The sequence below is a fragment of the Podarcis pityusensis genome, assembly GCF_964106645.2.
Source record: "Podarcis pityusensis genome assembly, chromosome: 14".
Taxonomy (NCBI): Eukaryota; Metazoa; Chordata; class Lepidosauria; order Squamata; family Lacertidae; genus Podarcis; species Podarcis pityusensis.
Genome location: NC_138039.1, coordinates 51529131 through 51542930, shown reverse-complemented (window position 1 = coordinate 51542930; position 13800 = coordinate 51529131). Strand labels below are relative to the sequence as shown.

General features: G+C 43.5%; 1 protein-coding gene across 10 annotated transcripts in view; it reads left to right on the top strand.

Moving 5' to 3' along the window:
- TJP1 (tight junction protein 1) overlaps positions 1-13800 on the top strand; it is a 354643-nt gene that overhangs the window by 234466 nt on the left and 106377 nt on the right. Inside the window, exon 1 of one of the 10 annotated variants that reach the window (XM_080980663.1) lies at positions 8769-8786. The exons of the other annotated variants lie outside the window; for them this stretch is intronic. Within the exon in view, the coding sequence (XP_080836789.1) occupies positions 8784-8786 (3 nt within the window). The 5' untranslated portion in view covers positions 8769-8783. Of the gene's footprint in view, positions 1-8768; positions 8787-13800 lie in introns of those variants that run through there. 10 annotated transcript variants of the gene reach the window in all.

Genomic DNA, 13800 nt, shown 5'->3' with positions numbered 1-13800 from the left:
GAGTGAAGTGCGATTAAGAAAGCTCTGATATAATTGCACCAAAAGAGCTGATTTGAGGTTACAGGATTTGAGGGAGTTCAAGCATTAAGCAAATTGATGATTTCATAAAATACTGGATTATGAAAATGGTAAATGGAATAAAGTTAAGCTGCAGTGAGACTGCAAGATAGGGAAAAAAATTGCAGCCAAGCTACAAGCGTAAAAGAAATGGGAGATAAAGCATTTATGGTATGGTCATACTTAATCCATCTGTTAAAGTATCCATTTTGGCCTGGCAAATATATGTCAAGCTAAAAGGTTATGACATGAAATTCAGCAAGTCTCTCTTTTTCATTGTAAATCTGTCTTCCCATTTCTGAATTTTCTGCCGAACAATTTCCAAATGTTCCTGGAGACCGGATGCAGTTGTGCCAATTGGGATTTTGCCTTGCCTTTCCCCTGCCTCCACCTTGTTTATTCCACTGTGTTTCAGCTGCATATTAACTAGACTGTTTTAACAGAAAAACAATTGCTGCTTGTAGGCTCCTCCTGCTTCTTCCCTCGTGGAGATGGATGTTGCATAGATCAAAGTGCTGGTTCTTTTAGTAAGCGTTGAAGCTGAATCAGTGTTTCTGCTATCTATTTATTGAAATACCTTCTTTTTTTCTGCGGAGGGGATGCTGTGGCAAAGACCTGCCAGCTGGTAAGAGACAAAACCCATTTATAGTCAGAACACCAGCTTTCACTAACCAGGTGCCCTCCATTTGCTGTTGCACTACAAATCCCATCAGCCCCTGATGGGAGTTGTGGTCCAAAAATGTCTTTAATGTCCAACTTCTAGGCCCTTCCATGTATCTTGTAATATCTAAGGTAGAGTAAGACTGCTTTTTTGCTTATGTGCTTGACTTCATGTTGCAGTTCTCTCTGTGTATCACATCCTCAGTTGTTCAAAAGTTTTAATGCTCATGCAAGCCTTCGGCTGTTCTGAAGACATTGTACTTTTGATATAATACATAAAGAAAGCCTAACTATACACCAGGACAGCTGTCTTGAGATAAATAAGAAATGCTCATAGATGCCAGCTTTGTTCTCCTGACTGCTGATGGATCCCCAGGTCTCTTTCTCTCTCCCCCCCCCCCCCCCGGACTGGAAATAAAGGTCATCAACCGAGTGGTGGCAGTTGCACAGTAGTTTTTCACCAGTGTGGCTAGTAGTTAACGATTTGGTGGTTTTGAGAGGTAATGTGGATTGGTGCAGATGCATCATTTCCTAAGAACACAAGAGGAGCCTGCTGGATCAGGCCACTGACCCATCTTGTCCAGCAACCTGTTCTCACAGTAGCCAACTAGATGCCTGTGGGAAACTTGAAAGCAGGATTCGAGCACAAGAGCAGCCCTTTCCCTTCAAGCAACTGGTATTCAGAAGCATTGCTGCCTGTGGCCGTGGAAGCAGAGCAGAGCCATTGAAGATAGACTTCTCCATGAATTTGTCCAGCCCTTTTTCAGAGCCGTCCAAATTGGCAACCTGCCTCCTGTGGAAGGGAGTTCCATAGTTTAAGTATGCTCTGTGTGAAGAAATCCTTCCTTTTATCTGTCCTGAATCTTCCAGCATTCAGCTTCAGTGGATGTCCACGAGTTCTAATGTTATGAGAGAGGGAGAAAAACTTTTATCTATCCACATTCCCCATGTCATGTGTAATTTTATAAACTTCAATCATGTCACCTCTTACTTGCCTTATTTCAAAACCAAAAAGTTGCAAATGCAACCTTCTCTCCTTTCTGGACTTGTTTCTCGCTGATGCAGATGTAACATTCTATGCCCAGCCTGGTTTGCTGTCAGCATGTTGCATCTGCATCAGCACTAAAGATTCCCTTCTAACCAAAGTTCAAAAATCTATTTCAAACCCTGTTTTTGAACTCTTTATTTACAAAGGCAATCCTGGTTTGTGTTTATGCAGATACAGTGGACGCTCGGGTTGCGAACATGATCCGTTCGGGATGCATGTTCGCAATCCGCAGCGGTGCGTCTGTGCACGTGCGGGTTGCAATTCGGCACGTCTGCGCATTTGCAAAGCGCGATTTAGCGCTTCTGCGCATGTGCAACTGCTGAAACCCGGAAGTAACCCGTTCCAGTACTTCCAGGTTTTGGTGGTCTGTAACCCAAAAAAAGGGTCCCCAAAATGGACGCGGGTGGCGCTGTGGGTAAAACCTCAGTGCCTAGGACTTGCTGATTGCATGGTCGGCGGTTCGAATCCCCACGGCGGGGTGAGCTCCCGTCGTTCAGTCCCAGCTCCTGCCCACCTAGCAGTTCGAAAGCACCCTTAAGTGCAAGTAGATAAATAGGTACCACTTTATAGCGGGAAGGTAAACCGCGTTTCCCTGTACTGCGCTGGTGCTGGCTCTCCAGCTGCAGCTTCGTCACGCTGGCCACGTGATCCGGAAGTGTCTTTGGACGGCGCCGGCTCATGGCCTCTAGAGCGAGATGAGCACGCAACCCTAGAGTCGGACACGACTGGCCCGTACGGGCAGGGGTACCTTTACCTTTACTTTACCTTAACCCAAAAAAACGCAACCTGAAGGGGCTGTAACCCAAGGTATGACTGTATAATGTTTCAGAGGGAGGAGGTTTGTTTGCCTTTACTCTCCCAATAATGCTGGACTTTGGCTCCCACCTCACTTGACCATGCTGCCTGGGGCCAGTGGAAGTTTGAGTCCAAATTCTTCTAGACGGAAGCAGGTTGCTAAAGTCTGATCTAGAGAGCCACAGGTTCTGTGCCCCTGGCTTAAAATAGAGAGTTAGACTGAGAAAATAAAACACCTTCCTGGGCATCTGAAAATAGTCCCCAAGAATCTTGGTGTTTCTTCTGGCTTTGAGCATGGGTTGCTTCTGAAAGCTTGAGGCTACTTCTTGGATAATGGAGGAGGAGATATTTGACACTCACTAAAATAGTGACAGATTACATAGGTTCATTCAAGGAAGTACTGTAAAACAATAAATGAGCATTGTCTGGTTATGGTCATATGTTGCTAGTCTTATGTAATTTTTTTTGGTGTGTGTGTATGGCAAGCGCTTTATAGTAAAACAATATATAGGTGGATTCTGAAAGATTTTATATTGTTCTCAGTTGCTTTGCATAAGGTGTGGGTTGGCCTAAAAAAGCTTTGCTTGCCTTGAAGTATGAAACATAATTACAAAGGTTTTCTTTGCAGCAATTGTAGTAGATGGACTCCGTTGAGACATTGGATGAGATGAATAGATTGTATGTGGAGGGGAAACCTCTCTATCTTACTGCATAGATGATAGGCTAAAATCAAATACTTTTAAACTGTACGTTTTTGTAATCAAATTTTGCTAATTGCATTTTTGAGGAATTTCTTTTATTTGTGCAATGGTGTTTTAAAAACATAATCCCAACTCCATCTGTTCATATTTACTGAATGTGGGCAGATTTTGTTTTCAAGCGGTAATAGATTTTTGGGGCTGCAATAATAGACTTTAGATCTAACTGATCTTAGTAAGATTTGCTGGTTGCTGAGATTAAAGCAAGATCTTGCAGTACAGTGTTAAGTGGAAATTTTAAAGCACTAAAATGTTTGCAATTACTCAGTTTTTGGTTTTTTTGACCCAAAAACATTATTGTAAAGTTATTCCTCATCTATAGCTTTTCACAAACCCACCTGGTTGGTTTCCTTTTCCCCACACTACTGAATTTTCTAAGGAAATCAACACAACTCACTTACATTCTGCAATGTAACATTTCTTCCCATAGGGTCGTTCCCCCTTGCTAATTGGATGGGGTCACATCTCAACATTGTGTTTAGAAATGAGTGTACTGAATGGCAGAATGCCAGCTAATTTGCCAAGACCTGGCCAGCTGTAAACTTGCTTAGGAATTTGAAGTATTTGTCTACCACGCAGAGCGATTGCTTTCTGGTAGGACATAGGCTGTCTCTTTATATCGCTGCTGCTGCCGCCCTGTGCTCAGAAGGATGTGTGAGTAGACTAAAACTGAGCCATAAATTCTCATTGGAAAACTGTTTAAGTTTCTTCTCCAATGGGTGTAGATGCCTCCAAACACCCTCCAGGTTTCACTGAATTGATTTATCTTCTTGTGGTTCTATTTTGTGCAAAAGATTATTTAGCGCCTTTGATTTTACTTTGTGTAATGTGCTTTATGAACCTTTTTGTCAGCTGCTCTGAGCTCCTTTTATATAAAAAGCAGTGTATACATTTCGAGATACTCTCTGACAGTTCCTTGGGGGAGGATCACAATTTTTGTGTAGGCTGTCACTGCAGGTAATGGCAGCAGCAGAACTTGTGTGTGTTGATGCGCTAGCCACCACCTTGTCCTTCCACGGTGTCCTCAATAATACAGTTGCTCCAACACATTGTGGAGAACACCCCCCTTTCCATCAGCCTTCAGTTCCTGTTCTGCAGGAGAGTTGGCTGATTACATATCAGTGGCCAGGCTTATCTTTCATTCAATTCCCTTCCCAGCAAAAACAAAGCAAAACAAAAACCAACAAAAGGGTGTTTCCAAGCAATGCTTCAACAGGCAAATTCCACCCCCCCCCCCCAGTCTCCCATCATACCAATTTGCTCTCCCTGTTTACAGAGCAGAGAGTGCAAACTAGATTTTAGCCTAGTGTGGCTAAAATTCTTAACATCAGGAATTCACTCACTTAATGATTACGGAAATTGTAGTTGAGTGAGGAAATGGGTTAATTAAATGTAGACAAATGTGCATGAAAGGATAGTTCTGGGTTGGGGAAAGCATATTTTGTAAAACATGTCTGCATGTATTGCTGTCTTGGGAGAGGTGTTCCTACTATGTAAAAGGCAAGGCAGGATGCCTTTTCAGAGATGCTGTCAAATATGATTCTTGCATGAAAATTTTTTATCTTACAGTTGTAAAACAAAAATCTGCTTGGTTAATCTGGATGCTCTTAAACTGGCTAAAGATTGCAGCCCTAGATTTTGAGGCACAATTTAATTAAGTTCAAGTGGGGCAGCATAATATATGTGTTGGAGAGTTTTGTACAATTAAACCCTCTGGACATCTTTTGCTGTTCAAGAATTGCAGCAGTTGCTGAATCTGTATCCCTTGAGCTATAAATGCTGCATATTGTAAAACTAAGAGCTATGGCTGCAAATAAATGCAATTTGTAGAGCAGTAGCTGCTGCACCAATTGTCTGTTTTGCCTGTGCTGCCACCCATTTTAAACTGTGTAACCACACACTCTGGGAGCAGGAATTGGTGCTGAGTAGTTTAATATAAAACTATTTGTGATGGAGAGGAACATAAGAGTCCATAGGACATTCCCTGATAATGAGTATTTTTATTTTATTTTATTTTATTATTATCTTTACCCATAGATCTTAGGGCGGTTCACCATATAAAATCACAATATAAAAAACAGAAAATGCACAATAAAAGACAGTCCAATAACCCCCCCCCCTTCCGCAACACATTTTAAAAGGGCATCGGATGTAAATCAACTGAAGGCCTGGTTAAAAAGGAACATTTTTGCCTGGTGCCTAAAGGTGCATAATGCAGGGGCCAACTGAGCCTCCACAAACAGGGAGCCACTGCAGAAAGTTGTGTTGCCAGCCTCCGGACCTGACATGGAGGAGGCACATGAAGAAGCACCTCAGAGAATGATCTCGGGGTCTGAGTTGGTTCATAATGGAGAGAGGTAGTTCTTGAGGTATTGTAGTCTTGAGCCATTTAGAGTTTTATAGAACAAAACCAGCACTTGGAATTGGGCCCAGAAACTAACTGGCAGCAAGTGCACTTGGGCTAGGATTGGTGTAATATGCTCAAACTGTCTTGCCCCGGTGGGCAACTGGCCACCAAATTCTGCACCAGCTGAAGTTTCTGAACCATCTTCAGAGGTAGCCCTACGTATAGGTAAAGGTAAAGGGACCCCTGACCATTAGGTCCAGTCGTGGCTGACTCTGAGGTTGTGGCGCTCATCTCGCTTTAGTGGCCGAGGGAGCCAGCATACAGCTTCCGGGTCATGTGGCCAGCATGACTAAGCCACTTCTGGCAAACCAGAGCAGCGCATGGAAACACCGTTTATCTTCCCACCAGAGCGGTACCTATTTATCGACTTGCACTTTGTGCTCGTGCTTTTGAACTGCTAGGTTGGCAGGAGCAGGGACCGAGCAACAGGAGCTCACCCCGTCGCGGGGATTCGAACCACCGACCTTCTGATCGGCAAGCCCTGGGCTCTGTGGTTTAACCCACAGAGCGCCACCTACGTATAACACACATAATTATGAGTAAGACCAATGGTTCATCTATAATTATGAGTACGGCCAATGGTTCATCTAGCTCAAAATTATACTGACTGGCAACCGCGCTCCAGGGTTTCAGGGAGAGTTCTCTCCCAGATCTCCCTGAAGATGCCCAGGATTGAATTTGGGACCTTCTGCATGCTTTACCTCTGAGCCATGGCTCTTCCTCAAAGAGAAAGGCGTGTAGACAGAAAAAGATATGAAATTCTGAACAAGCTTAAGATGACCAAATTGCTGTTAGGAGCTGGAATTTAAACGCTAGAATTCAGGGTCGTCCCGTGAAGCTGAATGCTACAAGATTTCAGAACATACAAAAGAAATGGTTTCTTCACACTGTGTGTAGGCAGATGTTTCCCTCTGGAAGTAGTGATGGCCACCGATTTGGATGCCTTTAAAAGAGGATTAGATAAACTGTCCAGAGAGTGCACCTCTGATGGGAAGGCAAGTGGGGAGAGTGCTGTGCTTTCAGATCCTATTTGCTGCATTTCCATAGGCATCTCATTGGCTGTTGTGAGAACAGAATACTTGACGGGATGGCATTTGCCTGATTCAGCAGACTCTTCTTACCCTCGTATGAAAATAAAAGATGTCAACTTAGAATGTAGCTTTGGTGAAATATTCCCACTCTGTATTTTTTTTCCTGAAGTAGGCTTTGAAAAAATAGTAAGGGTGCTTCCTCTTTTTGATGTGAGGGGGAAATGATTCTTGTTTATTTTAGAAGGTATAAACTACAATCTTCCATTCATCTGATGGCTGTGAACAGTCAATGAGGCTGAATTCCTAGGAAAAGAGGTAACATGGGATGGGATATTTTGCATGATCAAATATGAGAAGAGAATAATATGACTTGTTTGCTTTGGAATAACAAATTGACTATGATTAGAGCCTACAATTCTTATTCATAGGTATTTTTATGTTATCCTTTGATCCCTGTGGGCAAAATTAATTGCCTTCACATGCAAGAACTCAAAACGTGCCTGAGTTGAACCTTCTAAGAAGCAAAACTGTGAATGGCCTCCCTGCATACCGAAAAGTGGCTATACCTGCTGAAAGAGTTTCTTGCATGTGCACCAAGGAAGAAAGAAGTCTTAACTGGATTCACACCATACTTTAGAATTAGGACCCATGGCAAGAGGGAAAAATTTGGTGGTTAGGGCACGCTTCACCCGGCTTGCTGAGCCACCCGTTGAGCAGGCATTTGTATGGATATGGTTATGGATATGCAGCCCTCCGCTCTTTAGTTTGCTGTGAGTTTGTATTTTTAGCTTACTTTTTATAATAGTTATTCCGTTCTAAGGGGGAGGGGAGGGCAGGGCTGCCTGAGAGTGGGCCTCAGCCAACAGAATGGCTAGGGCAGGTTCCACTAGGGAGGATGCACTGGGACACCTGATATCAGTGGTCACGGGTAGGAGGAGGAGTTTCACAACGACCAGACTGTGTCATTACCAAGTAGGCAGGTTTAGTCATTGCTTGAAGACTATCCCTGCCTCCGGTTCTGGTCCTAACCAGAATGATATTGGTATCAACAAAGGTGACCCATATGACCTTAAGGTGCTGCTGCGCAATGCCAGGTCATTGATTCACTAGACCACTACCATCCATGACTTGATCGTGGATGGAGGAATTGACCTGGCATGTGTAACAGAGACTTGGTTGGACATGGCAGATGGGCCTGTCATTGCTGCTGCTTGTCTGCCAGGTTTCTGTTATATACAGGTCCTATTGGGGAGACCCAGTTTTCTGAGTGCGTGTTCTGGAAGTTGGGCAATAGGAACAGTACAGGATTCCTATGGGTGTACCAAACTCCCCACTGCACCAAGAATTTCCTGCCCGAACTGTTTCAGGTTGTGGCGGATGTTCTCCTGGAGACACCTAGTCTGGTTGTCCATACCAACACAACCTTACAAGGGGCCGTTTGGGACTTCATGGAAAAAATAGCCTGAATAAGTTTGGCCTGACCTATAGCCGTGGACATGCCTTAGACTTGGTGTTCACCTCTATGGACGTGGGTGATCTAACACTAAGTTCCAGTGAAATAAAAGAAGTGCCATGAGCGGTTAACTTTCTGGTGCAACTAGACTTCTCCTCAACACTTTTCCTCCGCAGGAAGGTGGGACTGAGTTGGATGGTCCACCCCTGCCACTTATTGGATCCAAATGGTCTCTAGAGAATGGTAGGGAATGGTTTATCCCATGTTGATGGCCTCTCAGTTGATTCCCTGTTGGCCTTCTGGAAAGCGGAGTTAACCAGGGCTGTTGACTGTCTGGCTCCGAAGTGCCTCTGGTTGCTTGGAATCCGGACAGCCCCATGGTTTTCCCTGGAGCTGAGGGTGATGAAACAGTCGCTGAGACGGCTAGAGTGCTGGTGGCGGAAAACGCACTCTGAATCAGACCAAACACAGGTCAACGTTGAGCCTACCAAGTGGTGATAGTGATGGCGAAGGTTATATCTGCAGAAAACAGCACCAGGAAACTCTTTAACAGAACCAACTTCACCACTGGGACATGGTGAAGACCCCAAGATCTCCTGCAATGATTTTGCAAACTTTTTTGCAGATAAAGTTGCTCAGATTTGGAAAGAGGTAGACTCCACTGTGGTAGCAATCGGGGCGGGAGAGCACTAGAGTTCTTTCTAGTCAAGTTATATGGGATCCATTCCAATCTGTTACCTCTGAGGATCTGGACAGGCTGCCGGGAGAAGTGAAACCGACCACCTGGCTCCTTGCCCATCCTAGCTCATAAATGTGAGCTGAGCCAGGCTGGGCAATGGGTTCCACAGGGTAGTGAATGCTTCCTCTGTGAGGGAGTCTAAAGGATATTTGCTGGCTCCCAGTACATTTCTGAGCACAATTCAAAATGTTGGTGCTGACCTTTAAAGCCCTAAACGGCCTTGGCCCAGTATATCTGAAGGAGTGTCTCTGGATGTTGGACTTGGGGTGCCCTTGGCCTGATCCAACAGAACTGCTCTTGTGTGCTTATGAATTACTTCTGAGCAAGCTTATTACAGATTGCACAGTAAACATTGTTTAAGATGAGCAAGGGGAGGGAAGGGCCAGTTTGTGCTGGAGATGCATGTAGGGAAAAGAGAAGGAGTGTGTGTTCTCAGATTGGTTGACTCCAGATTTGTTAGCAATGCTTTGCATGGAGCCAGAGTTCGGTCTGCACTGGATCTCTACATTCTTGTATAAGCTTCTTCCCTGGGAGTAGTCTGGTGAAATGTGGTGGGCATGAGCTTTATTTTTTAAATATTAGGTCTTTCTAATTGTTTTATTAAATGTGGTGTGCTTGGTTGTATTTACCATCCTTGGTGGAAGAAACAGAGCCAACACCAGAGGAAACGCTGGGGTTCCTTGCTGCCCCCCATCATGTGCTCCTGTGTTTGTGTCTGCAGCTAGTAATGAGCTTCCTGGGCTAAGAGGCTGATGTATTTAAAATGGGTTTTGCTGCTTGGCTCAGCCCCATGTAATGGCAATGTGCTGCCATGCAGATTTAATCTTCTGAGGGAAGGAATGTGGGGCCAGAGCTACTTGCTGCAGCAGGTGCAATAAAAAGGCTGAGAGAATGCAGCTAAAACGCACATCCAGATTGTCCACTGAGGAATCTGCTTCTCAAATTGGCGGGGGGGGGGGCAGATTCTTTAGTTAATTTTGGAAGAAGGGATTAATGACAGCTGCTGATGCTTCCATGGCAACAAGGAGAGCAAATAATTTGTGTATAGCAACGTGAAATATATTAAGATTCTTACTGTGTGCAGGAGTGTGAATTTGTCTCGCGGTATAATCACCATAGCCTTGAAGGATCAATTTAGTTGTGAAAATACCACCTTCTGTAGAGATATATTCTTTGGGGCTATTTTTAAAAAATGATTGTAGTATACTAAAGTTAAAAACGGGTACTGTAGCATTGAACACAAATTGCTTTTTCTGAGTCCAGGGTTTAGAGGATTAAAATTTAGAGCAAGGAGGAACTTGCAAGGCAAGTTGAGTGAAAATAGCTGCTATGTTCTGCTGGTTGCAGAGGTAGGGGCTCTAGAGCAGTTACATCACAGAATTTTATGGGATCCCCATTAATGCTATTAGATAACACTCTTTCTAAGCTTCGGTTGAGTTGCAAATCTATAGTAATTTTTTCTCTACCCTTTCCCAAGTTCAAGTCGGTAGTTAAAAGTGGAAGGATAGCCACAATACTCACATCATCCTTAGTTGCCCCATATATCCACAATACTGGCCCACAGAGTTGTGCAGTTCTTTTGAAAAGTATACAGCAGAGGCGGGGGACTTCAGTTTAGCTTGAGGGCCGTATTCCCTTGTGGGCAGACTTTGGGGAGGCAGGCATGCTGGGGGCAAGTTATGCCAGAGGCAAAGGTGGGTGGGGCAGTCAATGTGACCTTGGGTGGTACCTTGGGTTACAGACGCTTCAAGTTATTGCCCCAGGATGAGAACAGAAATCGTGCGCTGGCGGTGTGGCGGCAGCGGGAGGCCCCATTAGCTAAAGTGGTGCTTCAGGTTAAGAACGGACCTCCGGAACGAATTAAGTTCTTAGCCCGAGGTACTACTGTAAGGGGTTACATTCAATGGTGTGGGTGTCCAGTAAATTAGAGTAATTTGCATCAGAAAATTTTCACCTTGCATTGGAATATTTTCTGATGCCCTATAGAGTGATCTAATTTAGTTTTACTTGTGTATAGTAAACAAAGCTAAAATGTTGAAATTGCCAAGATTACCTAATATTTATTTGCAACTGGCATCAATCCATCATTTCTAACAAACTTTTGAAATAGAAACTTCAGACATCACTGGTTACATTCCAGTTGTGTGGATGCACTGAGAAGAAAGTAAAGGAAATACTCAACCTTCGACATGTGTACATCTCATTGTTAATAAATTAGCTCTATACACTCATTCTTTGCTTTTTTAAAAACACCACCACTTGGTTTTCCCCGTGTTGCCCAAATTATGTTCCTCATCTTTTCCAGCCAGCTTTATTTGGAATCTAACCCTGCTGATCTGTGAAAAAAGAAGCAGAATAGATGTATACTGTGCAGTCCTTTACATAACTGTCTGTCTTGGTGAAGCGTTATATCCTGGCTAGATTACTTGAATGCACTCTATGTGAGTGTGCCCTTAAAGATTATTTGGAAACTTTAATTGCAGCAGGTAGAATGCTTGTGAAAGCTAGGCGTTTGGATCACATTGCCTCTGCTCCATCCCAGTTATACTTGCTGCCTGTTTATTTCTGGAACTAATTTAAGGTGCTGATACTGTCCTTTGAAGCTTTTCATGCTTTGCGACTGGACTATCTGAAGGACTGCCTGCACCCATATGGATCTGCCCAGGCCTTAAGATTTGGGGAACAGTGAGAACAGCAGGTTGAATAATAATAATAATAATAATAATAATAATAATAATAATAATAATATTTATACCTCGCCCACCTGGCTGGGTTTCCCTAGCCACTCCAAGCGGCTTCCAGCAAAATATAAAAACAAGACGGGTTATATTAAGGACAGGCCCTGTTCTGTGATGGCTCTGCATTTCTGGACTGACCTCACTGAGATGCAGATGGTCTCTGTTAGGTCTTTGGATAGCCTTAAAGATGTTTTTATTCCATCCACCATTTTATAGAGCTCTTTTTTAGCAATTGGTTTATGTTAATGTTTTGATCATTTGCCATTTTCTATGTTTTAGCTGCCTTGTGAAGCTATAACCTTGTATTTATAAAATGTTGAAAGGTGGGGTAAATTTATATAGACATATAATTTTTTTAAAGTCCTTAAAACAATATTGCGAAAATCTCCAGAAGAGTAAGTATCAAGTATGTATGTTCTGGTGGCTGAGTTACGTATTATATATAAAAGCAGCTGCGTCTTGGATTCGCAGAGAGGTTGATACCCAGCACCTGCTTTGAGAACATTTATTCCAGGGAACAGTTTTGGCTGGATCCTAATTGCTCTTAAATGCCTCTTTGGACTTCTTTTCCACTGAACTAAAAACATACAAGTGAAACTCAAAAAATTAGAATATCGTGGAAAAGTTCATTTATTTCAGTAATTCAACTTAAAAGGTGAAACTAATATATGAGATAGACTCATGACATGCAAAGCGAGAGCTGTCAAGCCTTCATTTGTTATAATTGTGATGATTATGGCATATAATAATAATAATAATAATAATAATGAAAACCCCAAATTAACAATCTCAGAAAATTAGAATATTGTGAAAAGGTGCAGTAGCTATTCAATCCATAACACCTGCAATGGGTTCCTGAGCCTTTAAATGGTCTCTCTGGTTCAGTAAGAAGCGCAGTCATGGGGAAGGCAGCTGACCTGACAGTTGTGCCGAAAGCCATCATTGAGACCCTCCATAAGGAGAGAAAGCCTCAAAAGGTAATTGCAGAAGAAGTTGGATGTTCCCAAAGTGCTTTATCGAAGCACATTAATGGAAAGTTATGCGGAAGGGAAAAGTGTGGAAGAAAAAGGTGCACAAGCAGCAGGGATGACCACAGCGTGGAGAGGATTGTCAGGAAAAGGCCATTCAAACATGTTGGGGACTTTCACAAGGAGTGGACTGAGGCTGGAGTTAGTGCATCAAGAGCCACCACACACAGACAGATCCTGGAGATGGGCTTCAAATGTCGCATTCCTCTTGTCAAGCCGCTTCTGAACAAGAAACGATGTCAGAAGCGTCTTACCTGGGCTAAAGAAAAAAAGAACTGGTCTGTTGCTCAGTGATCCCGAGTCCTCTTTTCTGATGAGATCAACTTTTGCATCTCATTTGGAAACCAAGGACCCAGAGTCTGGAGGAAGAATGGGGAGGCACACAATGCCAGATGCTTGAAGTCCAGTGTGAAGTTTCCACAGTCTGTGTTGATTTGGGGAGCCATGTCATCAGCTGGTGTTGGTCCACTGTGCTTCATCCAGGGTCAACGCAGCCATCTACCAGGAGAATTTGGAGCACTTCATGCTTTCTTTCACAGACGAGCTTTATGGGGATGCTGACTTCATTTTCCAGCAGGACTTGGCACCTGCCCACACTGCCAAAAGTACCAAAACCTGGTTCAATGCCCATGGGATTACTGTGCTTGATTGGCCAGCAAACTCACCTGACCTGAACCCTATGGAGAATCTATGGGGCATTGCCAAGAGAAAGATGAGAGACATGAGGCCGAGCAATGCAGAAGAGCTGAAGGCTGCTATTGAAGCATCCTGGTCTTCCATAACACCTCAGCAGTGCCACAGGCTGATAGCATCCATGCCATGCCGCATTGAGGCAGTAATTGATGCAAAAGGGGCCCAAACCAAGTACTGAGTATATATGCATGCTTCTACTTCTCAGAGGTCCAATATTGCTCTATTTGCAATTCTTGTTTTGCTGATTTCATTTAATATTCTAATTTTCTGAGATTGTTAATTTGGGGTTTTCATCAGCTGTACGCCATGATCATCACAAGTATAACAAATAAAGGCTTGACATATCTCGCTTTGCACGTCATGAGTCTATCTCATATATTAGTTTCACCTTTT